At 41.2% G+C, this 18,441-nt stretch overlaps 2 protein-coding genes across 5 annotated transcripts in view; one reads left to right on the top strand and one right to left on the bottom strand.

The window, feature by feature from the left end:
- osbpl8 (oxysterol binding protein-like 8) overlaps positions 1 to 3,884 on the bottom strand; it is a 127,840-nt gene extending 123,956 nt beyond the window's left edge. For all 4 annotated transcript variants that reach the window (XM_085769666.1, XM_085769668.1, XM_085769670.1 and 1 more), the window contains exon 1: positions 3,541 to 3,884. The gene's annotated coding sequence lies outside the window, so the exon portion shown is untranslated. The remainder of the gene's footprint in view (positions 1 to 3,540) is intronic.
- Positions 3,885 to 6,759: 2,875 nt separating this feature from the next.
- The window catches only part of zdhhc17 (zDHHC palmitoyltransferase 17), a 38,582-nt gene continuing 26,900 nt past the window's right edge, over positions 6,760 to 18,441 (top strand). Inside the window, exons 1-2 of the mRNA XM_085769708.1 lie at positions 6,760 to 6,929; positions 16,544 to 16,647. Coding sequence (XP_085625834.1) covers positions 6,867 to 6,929; positions 16,544 to 16,647 — 167 coding nt within the window. The 5' untranslated portion in view covers positions 6,760 to 6,866. The remainder of the gene's footprint in view (positions 6,930 to 16,543; positions 16,648 to 18,441) is intronic.

Genomic DNA, 18,441 nt, shown 5'->3' with positions numbered 1-18,441 from the left:
TCTGAATCATCTGAACTGCTCAATAAGAATATTATTGACTATGAATGATTGAATCTGTTGCAGCCTATTGAGCCTCTAGTTGATATTCGGTTGGAATCTCAGGCAAACCATTAAGTGCACACAATAAAGGAGCTAATATTGGACAGTCACAGTCAAAAATATATTGAAAAAACCCTCCTCAGATTCTCTGTTTTTTTTCATGACAGGAAAGAGATTTTAAGAAGAAGAAGGTGGAGCTGACAAAAGGTTTCATCCTCAACAGAACACGACTGGAAGAAAAGCCGGTCATATCTGCTGCTCGCCACATTTTGTCCAGTTCATTTTACCGTCATGTGAGTTCTCATTTGCAAACAGATGAAGCAACAACAAACAAATGAAAGCTACCGTAGTGCTGACACATCCTGCTCTGTAAAAACACATGTAGTGGCACGAGTAGTATCTTGTCCAATATACTTAGGAAAGAATTCTATCCATAAAACACAAATACGCCACCTCCCAGAACATTTTCTTCAGACACGGCCTTGTGTAGAAACAAACAGCCACACTCCCACAAGTTGGTCCTCTATACAGCAGCACTCGGCATAATTAATCAGCTTCATTAACATAACTGTGCATCAAGGTAAATGTTCCACTGACAGCTTTTCACACTCACAAGTCTCCAAGAAAGCTTTCAAACAAGTGGCAATAAGTGGCAACAACAGGAAACGGTAAATATACAAGGTTTTTCCTGCAAAACATCTGAACTAGTCGAGCGCCAAAAAGTCAAGATTCACTGATTCAAAGTGTATTTGTCAGTGTTTTTCTGAGGCTTTTGGTAAGAATCTGGCACCCACCCCTCTGGTTGCCATTCTAGGGGCCACAACTGTCTTTTCTTCTGTTAATACATTTGAAATAAGACCAATTCAATTTGGGATGGTGATTGTGAAAAAGCTGATTTTACGAGTGTGGAAATAGGACTCCGTGCCTACATATAATTTATTGTTGGGAGAATTGTCAAACACTTGACATCTGGAGAAACTGAGATGCTACAATGAAGACAGAGGAGTTTGATAAAACATGGGACCTGGTACTGAATTACCTTAAAAATGTGACACTGGCTATTGTACAAAACCTCACAGTGCAAACGAGTATACGATTCTGTATAACTTACTTTATTTTCTGTACTCTTATATGTTTTCTGTCTAGTAGATGCTCACCTTATAATGACCATGAAATATCGTTCTAATGCTGGATGTGCTGTATTCTACATGTTATGTGTTCTTTTTTTCTTTTCTGCTCTTTATCTTCTATGTATTTTCTCTCTCTTTTTTCTTTTTTCTATATTGAAAATCAATAAACATATTTTTTTTAAAGATTCACTGGTTCAAAGCAGTCAATATGTCTGTAGGGTGTCATTTAGGAGAGGAAGAAGTAAGTTATCCAAGATTGTAGATCTTTACCTAGAGGACGTTATAATCTGATAATTACCAGAGACCACAACGATTTCTCAATCTGCGTTCTCCTCCACATACTATTGTGAAACACCATCAGCCTCACAGTCGACAGCAACCAAAACACACATCACATATCTGGAAGTGTTTCGCTCCGCCTCCCCTTTATTTCATTAAGGCTGCATCAGAGTGTGTGACTTGACTTGTGTGGACTTGAGACAGCGAAGTATCCCAGAATGCATTTTTGCACCAAAGAGCAACAACAGTAGGCCGAGGGATGCTCAGCCATTCCTGAAGCTGTAACCACATTTCCCTCCATGACAGCTGCATCGTACATTTCATTTGATTCTAACACATTGCAGATTGGACGAGGATTATACTCTAGATTTTCCAAACCTTGTCCATTGTTTGTGGAGATCTGGGTTAAGATGAATTTGTCACAGTATAGTCAGGCACAGATGTGTTGACGTGTTAACACAACATCATAATACATTCACATTTTCTTACAATCTATAGAAAATGTATTAATAAATTGAGTACCAAATAAGACTGACCTATAACAGGCATCCAGATTTGCTTAAATAAAAAACCCTAACGCTTATTTTGTGCAACCAACACCACCGTGGTATACCATGTTAAAACCACTTCCATTTCTATTTCTGACTCAGTAGTTTCCTTCCATCACTGTGAAAACCAGCCACACTCTGTTTATTCCTGTGCCACTATTAATACATTTCTGACGCTCACTAATACGTTCTGAATTTAAATTCAAAGCTATACACGTGTGTCCACCACAGAGGTGCGCACACACAGGTAGGCAACGAGCTGTGGTTTTCGTGAAGGGCTGAATGGAAACTGCATTTGACTGACAAATGAGCTGGCCTGCTCCTGTGACCCTGGATTGCGCACCTCACCTCAACAAAAGTTTGTCATGGAAAGTTTGGGATTATCCTTCATTTAAATGCACATACACAAACTGATGGAAAACATGGAAATGCAACGTGCGACTGTGAGAGAACCTGCACAGATGGGTGTTTTCATCTTCTACCTCAAACCACCTGAGGTGCAGGGTACTCCCATATTTATACTAAATGCACTGATATTGATCATCTATGAGCCTTTAAATGCAGAATTAGCATTTAATCATAAAACCTATTAAACGCTGTGTATGATTACACAGACTGTGCACAGAGCTGGGAAGAGAAAGCATCATAATAATATCACACAGAGGACGACATGACAGGCTGATGTCTGGTGTCCAATGACAGACCGGGATCAGCCGGATGCATCAGTTGTTTGACACAATCAGGACCTGGCTGTTCCTGGTGCCGGGGCAGTGTCCTGTTTCTGCCCCCGGTCGTAGGCTACCGCCGAGTGAGAGTGGAAACAGAGCACCAGAGGCAAGGCAAGGCAATTTTATTTGTATAGCCCGTTTTTACAAACAGTTTGTCTCAAAGGCATCGTAGCAACATCCTCTGTCCTTAGACCCTCACATCCACTGAGGAAAAACTCCATAGAAAACCCTTTTAACAGGGAAAAATCGGAGAAAGCTCAGGGTGAGCAACAGAGGGCTGAGCGGGAGGCTGCAGACATGCAACACTGCAGCAGCAGGATCATGGATGGAGAATAAAGCAACACCTCTCCGGCACTACCATCCGGTCTTATAACGCATCACTTTCCACACAACAAGGCCAAAACATCCCTCATCCACACATCAGCATGACACGATGCTGCTGAAGGATATAGGATACAATAAATCATACGCGCTTCACTACTCACCACTTTGCTGCATGAGGCTGTGACCGCACAGATGCAAATAGGCTACATACGCCGACATTTACCAGCGCTGAGTAAATAAATACAGACCTTTCCTCCCAGCGTGTGAGCCAGCCGGGGCAGCCGGGGCAGTCAGTCTGCAGATACCCTGGCTGAGGTGCAGATAGAAGCTGCCAGTCAGACCCGCGCCCCCCCAGCCACCGCTAACCTGGTTTATTACATAATAGTACGCACTGCTCGACTGCAGAGTCACGGCTGTCAACTCGCCACACACACACACACACACACACACACACACATACACACACACACACACGGTGGTTTAGGCGCTCACCTGTGTGTCGCTGGGGGTCGGTCTGCCGGTGGGGGGGGGGTCTGTCTGCCTGTCCCGCCGGTCCTCAGGTCCGTCTGTCTGTCTGTCTGTCCGGCTGCTAGCTGTTAGCTGAGACGTTGTAGTGTTGTTACTAGAGAGTCGCCGCTTCAGTCCGTGATGGCCGCGGCTCTTCTCCCCGGTCCGGCCGCCTCGGGCAGCTCCGACGTTAAAGTCTGGACGGTGAAAAATAAAAAATAAAATAAAATAAAAAACAATAACTTTACACGCGCTGCGATATCTTCTACTGGCAATTTGTGACCGATGTTCCGGCAACTTGTTAGCCACTAGCCCGCCTGCACGGTTCTGTCATGGGTTTGAGTGGGAAGTGGTCAAGACCCGGGCAACACACGGAACTTCCGGTTATACATTTCAAAATAAAAGTCCAAGCTGCAACATAGGCCTTTTCTTGTGTAATTTGTTCTTTTGTAATTTAGTTTAGGTAGTTTTACATATATTGGCGTCTATTATCACACGATTTAAATCTTAAAATTTAACCAATAAAAAATTGTAAAATATATATATTTTTTCTTTCTTTCTTTTTTTTTTTTTTACAAAACTGTTCTACGACTCACAGATCACAAATCAAATTCCCTGTCTGTCAACACCCAAACTTGTTCATCCCCCTGAATTAGACTCTCAATTTGCAACAATTGAAAATATATTGGTCATAAAACTTAAACTTACAAAATAGCATATGAAATGCAACACTATTTTTGCACATTTTGTTTTGTGTCTTCAGAGAATATAATTTGATTTTTCAGTGTCACAATGATGAACTGTGTTATCCAACATGTTCTCCTTACTCTTTTTATTATATCTATTTTGTTGTTTTTGGATTGTGTTTTATATTCTTTCATGTCAATACCTAAATAACACACACGCTCATTTTTTTCTGATTGTTTGATGTAGGCCTATGTTTTTATATTAATCATTTCATTAGATATTAGTTCAATGTGAATACATAAATTGTTGTATACTGTTATTGCAATTTGTCATAGTACAAATAGTTTCAGCATAAGTCATTTTCTCTTTGGAGTCAGTGTCGTGGTCCTGAATTTATTTTGAAGGTCAAACGTCCCTCAGCCTGTCTGTGGTTTATGATGAGGTAACTTGATGCACCAACAGTGACTTCCTCCCTGTTTCTGGTCGGTGATCGTTTGAGTCGCCTGGATGGACACAGGACATCAGCCACATCCCTCCTTAGTTCACATAATAGGTTGTCCAGCTCAACACATATATTCAACTCATATATTCTATAGATTACACTTTAATAAGAGGTAGACATTATTATCCCTCTATCTGAATAAACTATTTCATGCCATGTATCATTTACATTACTAAGTATAAGCCTATGTTTTGTAAAAAAAAAAAAGAAAGAAAGAAAGAAATCTTTGCCAAAGTATTTGTGAATTCTTGCATGTATGTCAAATGTTACTTTTGGGGCTAAACCCCAGACCGGTTCAGTAAGAACTGTGTGAACATTTAGGGGGAAAAGTTGTGTTTTGAATGAGAATACAAAAGATGATATTGGCTGATATTGACTGAACACCTCTGATTATATTGCAAACACAGTAAAATCTGTGGGTTTATGAACCCCACAGGATGACTGTGCATGTCTGGGTAAAGGAAGACATCTAGTGGTTGATAGAGGTACATTTTTATATGTGTGATTAAATGTGTGCGATGGGATATTGAGAGCATCTAGAGGCAGATACTGGTAACTGCAGTGTGGCTGCTGCCTCCCCTTGGGCCTTGATGAAATGTCAGATACTGTCCAGTCAATATTCTGTCTCTCTGTCTCTCTGTCTGTCTGAGATATTCACATAGCAAACTGTATACAACTGAAAATCAAAACTAGCAATTATTAATATTCTATTCTGTTCTGAAAAATATATTATATAGTCTAGATTTGTATAATATATCTTGGATTATAGTTCATGAATGTTTCCACTGAAAGAACCTGTGAATCATGGACATACTTCTGCCCTGTGGAGCTCCAGAAGCTCCACAGGGCAGAAGAATAAAGAATAAAGTCACCAGTGAAATTCTCTTTTGTTCCACAATCATTAATGTTGCTTCTAACATGACACAGCAATAAATACTTTGTGACCTATGTAGAGAGATTTATGACAATTTCCTCCAAATATTAGTTTGCAAAGCTGCAGTTTAAAACCAAACCAACAGAGATCCTAATAACACACATGAAATAACACACTGCATGTGTGTGTGTATTATACAATGTGTTATGCATTTTAAATAAATATGATAATAGTAAAAGTATATTATGTCGTCTATAGTTATAGCTGGAACATAATTATTATTATTATTATTATTATTATTATTATTATTATTATTATTATTATTATTATTATTATTATTATTATTATTATTATTATTATTAATTGATTGGTAAAACACTGAGTGAAACTTCATTCATTCCAAACTGAATGAAGCTAGGCTAACATGTGTCTGAACTCATGATGAGAGCACATGGCCACTGAATGAATGTAAATGAATGTAAATTGACTGAATTACACAGTAAAAAATGAAATCAAAAATTGCGTGTTAACACAATTAGGCAGAATAAAACTGACATAGGCTGTTGATTAATTCAAACCGTAATGCATCTAAAAAAAACAAAACAAAAACCAAACAGAGGATGTAAGGTGACACTTATACTGGCATATTAACACTGCACTGTAAAACCGGTCTGGTTGAGTCTGATGTTGTCAAATTACCCAACTACCCCAGAGGCAAAACTGTACATTGGACTTCCTCATTGCCCTCCCTGCAGCTGTCCATATTCCCCTCTCCCCCAAGCACTCTACATGAAATATGCAAAATACATGTTACCTGACAATAAGGCGAAAATAAGGCATGGTGGATGTAAATGTTTCTAACGTAACATAAGTGGATAGTGTTGATGGTGACATCTAACCTCACTTCAATCCTCCATAGGGTCAATGTAAAACATTAGGGTATAGGCTGCAATAATGATAATGATAATTAAATTGTAATGTAGGCTATTAGATGTTATCTGTCTTGTGCTGTATGAGCCGCTCTGCCTACATGATGTGATTATGTGACCTTCTGTGTGATGAGGCCTGTCCTTCCTGTGTGTGTGTGTGTGTGTGTGTGTGTGTGTGTGTGTGTGTGTGTGTGTGTGTGTGTGTGTGTGTGTGTGTGTGTGTGTGTTTTTTGACAGCTTCTCTCTTCTCCTCCTCTGTTTGTTTCCCCCCTACACAGCCTCTTGTTTCCCACAATGCTCAGCGAACACCACCACCAAGATGGCCGACGCTATGGAGGAATATGAGAAAGAAGCTGGCTGCGTCCCTATCCTCCATCCAGAGGTAAGCTGCTCGGACCTCGCGCTCTTACGCGCGCTCATCAACACACACTGAAGCGCATTACGGCGGTCCGCGCGCGGGCGTCTGCGCCGTTTCCCCGCGTGCCTTTTATTTTTGGGAAACTCCCGATGCCCCCTGCAAAAGCACCGGTGGGGGGTGGCAGGCAGCTAACGATGCTAAAGGTGCTAACGCTAGCCCCCCCCCCCCCCCCCCCTCCTGCTGCTGCTGCAGAACCAGGCAGATGTTTGGTGTTAACGGTACCGATAATAAACCGTGCGGCTGCTGCCCGGGCACGCTACACGGTGTAGTTGTGAGCTGCGTTGGTTCAGTTCAGTCTGCATGTAGGGGGGGAGTAACGTTAACGGGTAATCCTTCCTTGCAGTCATCCCATGTTAGCTGCTGTAGCTGTGTAGCTGCTGTAGCTGTGTAGCTGTGTAGCTGCTGTAGCCGTGTAGCTTCTCTGTGCTGCTGCTGCTGCTGCTGCTGCTGCTGCTTCTATGTAGCTGCGCTGATGGAAACTGTGTCCACCGGGCACCCAGCGCACATGAAGCCGTCATGTCCAGTCCCTTATGATCAGGCCATGCTCAGTGTGATTAAACCTCCTCCTCCTTTATTATTGTTCTTTATTTATTTAGACTTGAGCACCATGTTGGTGTGTTAGCATGAGCCCGACAGCACCAGTCCTCCTGGCTGCGACTGACAGCAACGCTATCTGTCACTGTGTGTGTTTGTGTCAGCTAATGTCATTTTAAATCTTTTATATTTCCATTTACAATCATCTGAATGATTATAAACATATTAGTTGTTTTAGTTGCATTAAATATGCTTGTTGTCATATTTAATCAATAGATTGAAGCAATATTGATATTGCAGCTGAAATATTAGCCTAAATCAAACATTGTTATCTTCTCATACAAAAACATAGGCTATGTTTAATTTCAACTCTCTATTGCAGACTATTTAGGCCCCAGTCACCTATCATAATTAAAATAAAATGTATACAATATATAAGTGCCTTCAACCTAATAGTAGGCTACATAGGCCAGATAATCTAATCATCAAAATCTCTGTTTGATGAACTCAGTTTATTTAGTGACAGTTGACTTGCTGTTTTCTCAGCTGTCTTGTTTTGCTTTGTGGCCAACAGGTCAGATCAGCTGATCTCCCCCCAGGCCTGCTTTCTACTGTTAAACCTGGCAGTGCGTAGTTCAAATGATTCACGTCTTTTAGTTCATGAATATTCATGTCTAGTTCCTGACAGATGAGCTAGCCTACCAGGCAGAGACAGGCTGACATGAGAATAAACGTCTTGAATAGGGTCTTGAATATCTAGGCAACATATTGGCCTGGCACTGTATCAAACACTGAATGTGATGGTCACACTCACACATAATGTCAGTATGAAACATTAGTGGTAAGGTAATGGTGCTGCATCCTGTGTTGTCAGCGTGCCCCCCCCCACCTTGGGGATCAATAACATATTCTGATTCTGATCAACCTCATTCGCTGCTCCTGTAAAAACACACAGTATGCAAATCTATTCTCCTTTTGTTTTCTTCTGCCCAGAGGAAGAAGAGCAGACAGTAGTCCCCCATCTGATTATTCTGAAGTCTTTTGCATATGACTGGAGATGAAGCTTCGTTTCTGTTAGAGATCATGAGACCTTTTTCTCCGTCAGATGCTGCAGTGAAACCTGATATCGGTTTGGACCCAAAACAGCTGGCTGATACCCACACTGACAGTTGATCTGAGTCGGTCAACATATGTCATCTAGTCCCACCCTACGTTTCAATGCAGACTCGACTTAACTTAGCTGTGGTGGACCAATGTTACCAGATTTTATAATAGCTATTCTTAACACACAGGTGTTTTTTTTTATTTAACCTGCAAACTGACCCCGACTGAGATCAGCAGAAGAGTGATGGTGTTGAGAGAACTGCAATGTATTGTGTTTAGTGCTTAAGTAATAGATCTGTGTGCCGTTCTGTGGTTGTGGGTGTGTGGAACAAAGCTGATGACTGTGCAGATTCATATGACTGTGTCAAACATGAGCTGAATATTTATAATGTGATGGAGATCCCTGTTATATGCACATATTCTGTGTCGGAGCCCTTTGCACTGTAGGGTTTATTAAAGGCGGGCTTGATTGATTAGATTAGATTAGAGTCAACATTTACATAGCATCATGAGGACTAAAAACACACACTTCCAGATAAGAGCCTCTCCCAAATAGATACAATGCAAATTATTTCACAGTTGTCAGTTAAGTTTATTTTCATTCAGCATGCTAAGAACATGAAGGAACAAAATTAGCAGGTCCAGCAGCGTACAGACAATATTCAAAAATAAACCCTGTAATAATAATAATGATAAATAATTAAAATAAACTAAAAGAATAAGAAGGAAATAGACACACAGTTGCACAAACAGTCTTATAATAATAGTTCATAAGCGTCACAGCCTCTGGGAAGACTTTATTTATTTGTTTGTAAAGACGTTTATTACATCACGCCTTTCTGATTAAAATTCTCGTTAACTCCTTTAACAGTTGATCCTCTACACGTGTGTTTAAACAGAGTAATGGTTTTCTCCGTTCTCCTCCTGCCTTCTTGTATGATAGATGACATGTTCCCTGTCTGTGCTGCAGTAACACTCCACTAACACCGTCGGCTTGCTGTTACTCTCTGCCGACTGTCCAAGAACTGTTCTTTTTGGACAAACTGGAAACAATCTGCTCTCCAGCGTTCTCCAAATTAACAGAAGTTCCTTCTTCCTTGATGAAATAAGTTGTCGTTGATGCTTTCCTTAGCTTTGTTTATCTGGACGTCAGCGCTTGACCTGACGGTGAAGTCCGAGACCTCAGACCGACCTGGTTGAATAGATGTGGCAGACATGATTCAATGTCGGAGGCTGATGATGTACCAGTGAAAGCTGTCAGCTGAACTTTAAAGGAGACATATGATGCCCCTTTAACACAAATGAAAATAGTTCCCAGATGTCTTAAAGACATGTCTGTGACATGCTTTGGTCAAAATATTCCAAGGATCAAACATCACAGCTCTTTTCATCCTCTCTAAACAGCCCTGTTCAGAACGGCTGGTTTCAGTGTCTGTCCCTTTAAATGCAAATTGACCACTGCTTGCCCCGCCCCCTCTACTGGTACCAGGTAGGGGTGGTATTATTCAAATTCGAAAACTAGTTGCATCATTGCCAGACAACTGAGGGAACAGCTTGTAAAACCACGTGGATTTCAATCTAGGGAGTCTGCACATTACAGAGCTCTTTGTCAATTCTCACATTTTGGGGGCCGGAAGGCAAAACAAACACCCAAATATATGTTAAAGAGCCTTCAAAAAGTGATATTTCCAGAATATGTCCCCTTTAATACACACATGGGCCCCAGCAGTGGTGATTAATGGCAAAATGAAAAAACAAAAAGTTAAAAATACCCCAATGTGGAGATGAGCAAGTGTTACGCAATTGACCTGTTGTGCAGTGAGTACTCTATAATAATAAAGTTAACTTTGCATCAGAAGCAGAAGCAGTAAATGACAATTTGTTGACACTTTGTAAAAGATAAGCTTGTGCTGCATCCAAATGTTGTTGTTGTTTTTCTCCAGTTCTTCCGAAAGGTAAACCATCTGCCACGAACTCAGAGGTGCCACCGGCTCTTTAAATCGTTGCATAAGAGCGTCCGCGGTATGAACTTTCAGCTGCACGTCCACTTGTCATATTAAAGAAAATTGTCCGACTGTAATAGCGTCATTGTACATTAGGTTTATTTTGTCAGTGTGCCCACACAGGCCGGGTTTAAAGTTGCTGCCTCTTCCAGCGGGGTGCTGCCTGGAATCTGGGTCATCTGGTGGATGGTAGTGAAGCAGAGTGAAGCTGAACGCATCAGGCACCTGAATTACAGCATCAGAACATGAGTGGCACATTCAGGAAAGCCATGTATTATTATTTTTATTTTTTTGTCTTCGAACCAGTTCAGCGTGTTGAATGCAAGCGTTTCCTCTTTTGTGGAATGTAAGAGATGACTGTCCTTAGCGTCCAGTTTCAGTCGCACAAAAGGCTCAAATAGGGAAATGATCAGTTTCTTTGTGGTGCAAAGTGGAGAACGTGCATCCTGTTTCTCTGGAGCATTCCCATCATGTCCGTACAAGCAAGTGTTTTCCTTCTGCTTCCTCCTGATCCACAGATATAAACTGTGCCTTGAATATTGAATTAGCTTCTTTAAATGACTCTAATTTCAGGCTGGATTTGATTGCGAGCTGTGGCTGCAGCCGGCACGAGGGGGAGGAACACAATAACAGAACCATTTCACTGCAGATACAGTGAAAATCAATTCTGACATTTTCTTAATTAAAATCTAAACATCAGCCCTCATTGTGCTGCTCCTCCTGCCATTTCTCCCACTGCTGATGGCTCCACAGTTTTCAGAGCTGTTGCTGTCCGACATTTTTAGCTCGTGGCACGTGACCCCCGGCCCCCTGAGGAGCAGTTGCCATATGTCCCACTGACCAGCCCCATTGACAAAAGCCAGGCCTACTGCCTCACTAAGAAGATGAGATGTCAGGGTCAAATCAATGGGAGCCATGACATGGATAATATGTCTAATTCAACTTGACTAGACCGGACTTGCATAGTTCCTCTTTAATAATGTCATCACTGCTGCTTCCCAAGCTGTATTTTCTTCAGTACACAGGTAGGGCCGTCTCTAGTTGATGATTAATTCAGTTCAGTTTTATTGTCACTTCAATGAAAACCTTGTTACATGGGAGAGAAAAGCCGTTCTCCCTATGTCATATTGTTTGCTAGACACATATTAAAGGAGACACATTTAGGACAAGACAGTAACTCTAAAAAAAACCAGCAGCAGTTTAGATAAGGAAAGAAAAATAAAACCTAAACATAGTTTAATAATACACATACACCTTATTAAGAAGAACAAGAGCCATTCATTGGCTAAATCCATGATGCTAATTTCCACAGATGCTCATCAGAATGTATCCAAAATTCGGGGCACTGTTTAGCTCAGTGGGTTGAGCAGGTGGCCCGTGTGCAGAGGCTACTAGTCCTCTCTTCAGCCGGCCCCGGGCCAAATCCCACATCGGGTGGCCCTTTGCTGCGTGTCATTCCCCAGCTCTCTGCCTCCCCATTTCCTGTCTCTCTCAACAACAAACTGTCAATTAAAGGCAAAAAGCCCCAAAAATACACTATAAAAAAATAATATCCAAAACAATCCATATATCCAAATATTAAAAATGAAGCACCTTGAGGTAGCTTGTAGCACTCCACTCATGTGTCATTAAAGAGGGTGCAACTGATGATGTCATTCAAAGAGGACTAGTCAAACCTCAAACAGTGGAAAACGACGAGGAAATAGTGATAGAAATCTGACATTTCTGTTAGTTTCATCCAGCTGTTTTTACCATATGAACCTTTATGCAGAATGACTGCGGTCAACTCAAATAACTGCGATCAGCCGATTATGTAGGCTAATAGTTGTGACAGGCCTATATGCAGGTACATAATAAAGAGGTTGCAATTATCACTTTAGTTAGAAATGCCATCATCAGCCTCTTGGTTGGCAGGGGGGATAGAGAGAAGGCCCAGGGCTGTGGTGACTGGCCAGAGGTCAGAGGTCATCTCAGGAAGGCTGACATGGACACAGTAACCTAACATGTGGAGTCTGAGGGTTCAGAGCAGAGCCCTCTCTCCTCTGTCCCTCGTCTGACGCAAATCAGATTCCCTGTCGAATTACGCGAGTGCTTTCCCCCTCACTCTCCCCCGATTGACTATCCAGATGAAGGAAGAGGCTCCACCTTTGTCCACTTTTGCTCTGAGATTCTATCAGGCGGAAGAAAAAAAAAAGCCCTGTACAGTCACAACCATAATTGAATGACTACCTCCTTTTTTTTCCTCCTCTGGCAGCTAAAACTGGTCCGAATAGGAAAGTTGAAACAAATCATATGGATTTGTAAAATGACCAGGACTTGGCAGTGGAAAGTGCAGACACTTCCTATCAGCTCTGACACTTTTAGAATATGTAGGAATAAAAATACAAGCTGGTCACCTTCACATCTCCTCTGTCACATTTTCCTCCTTCAGTCTCATTTACACTTTAGAATAAAACCTCTCTCTGTTGGTTTCACACTCTGGTTTCTGCCTTGTATTGTGATTGGAATATCACAGCAGCTTTTCCCATTGATGATGTGTGTGTGATAAAGGAATCAAAGCTTTTTTCTGTTTAAGTTAAAGTAAAAGCATTTAAGTACTATAACAGCACTGGATGATATGAAGTAATTGCTACAAATATAGATATTATTTAACATCACACATTATCCTTTAGTTAAGGGATCCCTTAATTGACCAGCTGATTTTTTAAACGGTTAAACCCTAAATCCCTAGTCAGAAATGATCAGTATTGACCATAGATCGGCCGATCACACTCATAGATGATCGGTATCGGCAGGAAGAAGACTTCTGTTTGTCTGTTGTGCAATTTCACATGACTTCTTTTCTTGTGAAAATTGAATTTCAAGAGACCACGTAACTCACCACAAAGGAAACTGCAAAGAGCATATTCAGGATGATTCTGATGTTATAATAATACCATTAATTCAAGTTTAGCAGTGTTACGAGGCTTAGGCTAAAGAGTACATTGTTTTTTGTAGTTAAAAGTGTGATTCACATACGTAATTTATATATAACAAATCATTTTAGGTTCTATATTAAGTTTTTTTTTTTATTATAAAGCAGGTCTAGGTCTAATAATAGTATAATAATCAAAGCCTCAGTCAGATACATGTTAACAACAGGGAATTGGAGCACTGCTTGCTACTGTGCAGTACTGTACTGGCTGTTTTATATTGAGGAAACTGCAGGAGTCACACACTGGTTCAAACCAGAAGAGACACTGTGGGTTTTATTTCCAACAGATCTCTATGGGACACCTCCAGTCTGCTGCTGTTTCCTCCAGCTGGCATGATGAACTAACTGTCGCCGACACATTTACTCAGCTGTAGATGATTTGCATTAACTCCATGAGTTAAAAAACCAGAGGCCGTCTTGGCTCTTGTTGGGCAGTGCTCTCTGCATGCCAGCGTGTCGGCCGGCGTGACGGCCAGACATCGCTGTGTGACAGGGGATGCACTACACCAGGGCTGTGTGTTTTGGCTCACAGCTTCTCTTTTTCATCACTGATGATGTTTGTTATAATTACCACACCTGGACAGTGAAACAGCTGGTGAGGTTTTGTGAATGAGGTGGCATGAATGCTGACTCAGGCTGAATTTCAGTCCTTTTGTCACTGGATGTGATAAAGAATACAAAGTCTCATCAATTAGAAAGAAAACATGCATTCTTTTTCCTCAATCAGTATTTAGAAGAGATAATAAGCTGCTGCTTCTTCATGGATTAATAATGCCTACATGAAGGACATTGGCATCATGCATGGAGCTGTTTCCACCCACATTTTCATCTTCTATGTAGCTATGCCAGTTTGATCCAAGGAAAAATACTGGAGTGTCACCACGCCTTGTTTTACACTTTAATATCTTTGTGTTAATACTGGCACAGAATCTATAAAAGATTGTTTTTGAAGTAAAAAATTATGATTGGTATCGTATAGGTTCAGAAATCATTTTTCCCTTCCTGTTCCAACTGCAGGGCTGGTGTTATGTAAACAGAAAACATGTTGGGTGAAACTCCACACAGTGCCTGTCAAGATATTAAACATGACATCCCAGATGAAGCAGGTTTGAGACTTGAAATATTCAAAACAGAAGTTTTGAACAGGAATATTTCACAGGCCTCGGTCCAGGAATTCATGATTCATGTATGAATCTAAAACACAACCTGTCTGTGTGGGTCCCCCCCTTCTGTGTGGGTCCCCCCCCCCCCATGCATGGCACGCTCTCCATCTTGTTCCTGGGACTGTGGCAGAGATGCTGCCTCAGCAGATCCCCCGGTGCTGTGGGGAGGCCCAGGCCCGGCTCAGAGGAGAGATGGTGCAGCTCAGAGTCTCTGTGGCCCCAGAGCTCAGGATGCACTGCAGCTCCCCCTGAGCCTGCCCCCCCCCCCCCACGCCCACAGGCTGACTCATTACACCTCATTATTGTATGCACATGAGGCTGGAAGGCCCGCTGGAAACCAAAACACTGAGCTGTTGAAGTCGATAGAGGATTCATGATCACAGTGTAACTTGATACCAAACTAGATACAGAAATAATTCAACTCCATGTGTTTTGAGTGCAGTCAGACTTTAACTGTGTTAACAAGTGTCACTTCTCCTTCACTAAGTCAAGAGTGACAGTTACATAAGTCAGTGAGTGTGGGGGCTCTGTGTCTGCCTGATGCAGCCCTTGTTTCTGGGTGACGGAGGCTAATTGTGGTTTCCGTGGCGTTACTATGGAGCCTAATTGAATGTGAGCAGCACAGTCGCCACATCTGTGTGGCAGATTAGATCTCCAGCAGCAGCAGCAGGATATAACAGGCCTGACTCTGTCTCTGTCCTGCTGCCTTTCACTGTCCTGCTGGTCAATGACTCCAGACTTGTGTTAAAGGAGATATATTTTTGAAATATCACTTTTTGAAGGCTCTTTAACATATTTTTGGGTGTTTGTTTTGCCTTCTGACCCCCAAAATGTGAGAATTGACAACAGAATCTGTAATTTTCAGGTTGAAATCCACGTGGTTTTAGAAGCTGTTTCCTCAGTTGTCTGACAATGATTCATTAGTTTTCAAATGTGCATAACCCCACCCCTACCTGGTACTGGTAGGTGGGGTGGGGTGGGGTGGGGCAAGCAGTGGCTGATTTGCATTTAAAGGGACAGGCACTGAAAGCAGCCGTTCTGAACAGGGCTGTTTTGAGAGGATGAAAAGAGCTGTGATGTTTTATCCTTGAGGTATTTTGACCAAATCATGTCACAGACATGTCTTTAAGACACCTGGGAACTATTTTAATTTGTGGAAAAGGGGCAGAATATGTCTCCTTTAAGAAGCCTTTCCATCGTTTCAAGATGTATTGTCTTGCTAACATCCTCCCGCATCGGAGCAGCTTTGTTTTCTTTCTTTATTCCCAGATTGATCAGCTAAGAGACATTTTAACCTGTAATAGAAGGAACTAACAACAGAGAAGAGGGTTGAATTCCACTAATCACTGTGGTGGAACAGTTGCAGTGTTTGAAAAGTTAGAAAAAAGGTCTGTTGATGTTAGAGCCCTCCACACCCACTCAGGTGTTTGTGACTGAGCCTCCTCTCAGGACTGTGTGGGTTTGTCTGTGTGCACACATCGTGCTTGACTGACAGCACTTCAACTCTTGTGTTTGCTTTGTCACAATTACAGGCAGAACTAAACTGTTATCATCTTTTCATGTTAGTGCGTACTAGTCTTTTATGATATCATGCAGCGTTCTGCTTCTTAGCTCCACTCAGCCTCGACCTGAGCAGCTTTAATCAGCTGCTTTCATCAACATCACCTCTGTGGGATTTCCAAGGCTTTTAAGTTATTTAAAAGCGCATCATTTGCACAGCAGCACGTTGCTGACAATCTGCCGACACAGTGAGTCCTTAACCCACTGATCCTAATGTGTGTTTGTCATCCCTCCTCTCAGGAAATCAAACCCCAGAGTCACTACAACCACGGCTACAGTGAGACCGTCAGCCGTAAGAACCATGTGGACGACTACAGCACCTGGGACATCGTCAAAGCTACACAGTGAGTTGATCCTGTGTGGATTGTTGCTGATGAGGGATGCCGTAACTTTGTTTTTACCCATAACTTCCTGCTTCTCATAACTGATGCCAATATTGCCTCAATATGCTCGAACTTGAAAAGGCCCTGAATCAACAGAGGACGCAGCAGACAGCTCAGATCCTTTTCCTTCTTTCTTTTTGCTTTTCTGTATTTATTTATGTTGTTGATTCAGGTTGATAACCTAAACAAAACCATAAAGAAAATACAAATTTGGTGTGTTCACTATCAGTGGTATCAATGTGTGATCGAAAATGATTAACATAGCTATACAAATTCGTTAACAAACTAAATAAATTTGTATATGCAAACAACAACAATCAAAGCTTCAACCTAACCTGATAACTGGTAACATTTTTTAATAGTTCATATACACACCTTAGAGCAGTGATCCTCACTATTTTTTTCACAAGAGCCTCATTGGCAGTGCAAAATCAAGAGGAGAGCCACTTTTGCGACAACATACTAAGTTACCTTTGCAAATGTGCATTTCTCCACATACATTGGACATCCCAGGAAAAAAGAAACAACACAGACAATACATTTTCATTTAAGACCATATTTACCTCAATACTGGGATGAGCGGAAGCTGGCATGCATGTCCTTGACTTTCTTCATGTTGTATTGTAGTTTGTTGTTGCAGTCACAGTGAGGGTTTGTTGCGTTAAGCACAGAGGGTTCATGCCATGCAGAACAAATGAGAATAAGAAGCTACCATGCGACTTTTCACCAAGTATATAAACACACTTGAGCAGAAAGTACTCAAAATTTTAAAATTTGACTTGAATTTCTTTTAATTGAACATTCTATCACGTACACAAGAACAGAGATCAAACATTTTTCAAAGCTTGAAATTGTAAAAGTATTTACCGTATACTGACAGTGTGAACTTGAACTAATATATTGTAAGAGTGTCTAAGAACCATAAAAACATGAATGACCCTGGCCTTTCCACAAAAGTCTCTCAAAAATCTGTCCATGCATGCCACAATAAAAAAAAGCTCTATTCAGAACAGACAAAGGGGGTTATCACCATCAAATGTTATTGAATTAAAATGTTATATTTTAACCAACTGTATACACAAACCTGAGAAAGAAAATCTAAAATATTTAAAATCCGAATCTTTTTCATTTAAAGTGCTCTCACAAACATAAACGCAGAGATCAAACATTCTTAAGAAAGGCTAAGAGATGAGTAAAGATGAATTTAACATTATTGCTCTGCCTCTGACTTGACAGAATAATACAACCAACATCACTACTGTAATCACAGCAGAAACAAGAGCAGTTATGACTCTTTAAAATTCAACATTTATTATGTTTCAAATCAACTTAAAGGGTTAATGGACTGAAAATGAGCCAAATCAAGTCAGTGTTGGCTAATTCTAATCAGCAAAAATGTAATTATCAGACTTATCAGTGTATTCTGGCCGATAATTAGCGGTGTTAAATCTGGAACTGTCACCACCACTGTTTCTGAGTGTGGTTTTCTGATTCAGTCTGCGCTCCAGAAGTCATTCACAAGCTCAGAATAGTGGGAGATTGTGTGTGTGTGTGTGTGTGTGTGTGTGTGTGAAGTGAAGAAACGTGGGAAAGTTTGTCTGATGAGACAATAACAGCTTTGTCTGTTGTGACATTTGACAGCAACAGATTTGTGTTGTTTTGGTTTGATGTGATGAATGTCCATTTAAAGAGCTGGTTGTGCGTCAGTGTGGGAGTCGTGTTTGGTTTAATTCAACTTGTCAGTGTGTGTGTGTG

The sequence above is a fragment of the Trachurus japonicus genome, chromosome 23 (assembly GCF_045865225.1).
Source record: "Trachurus japonicus isolate A0001 chromosome 23, Traja_1.0".
Lineage (NCBI taxonomy): Eukaryota > Metazoa > Chordata > Actinopteri > Carangiformes > Carangidae > Trachurus > Trachurus japonicus.
Note: the sequence above shows the minus strand (reverse complement) of the source record. Positions and strands in the feature narration are given on the sequence as shown.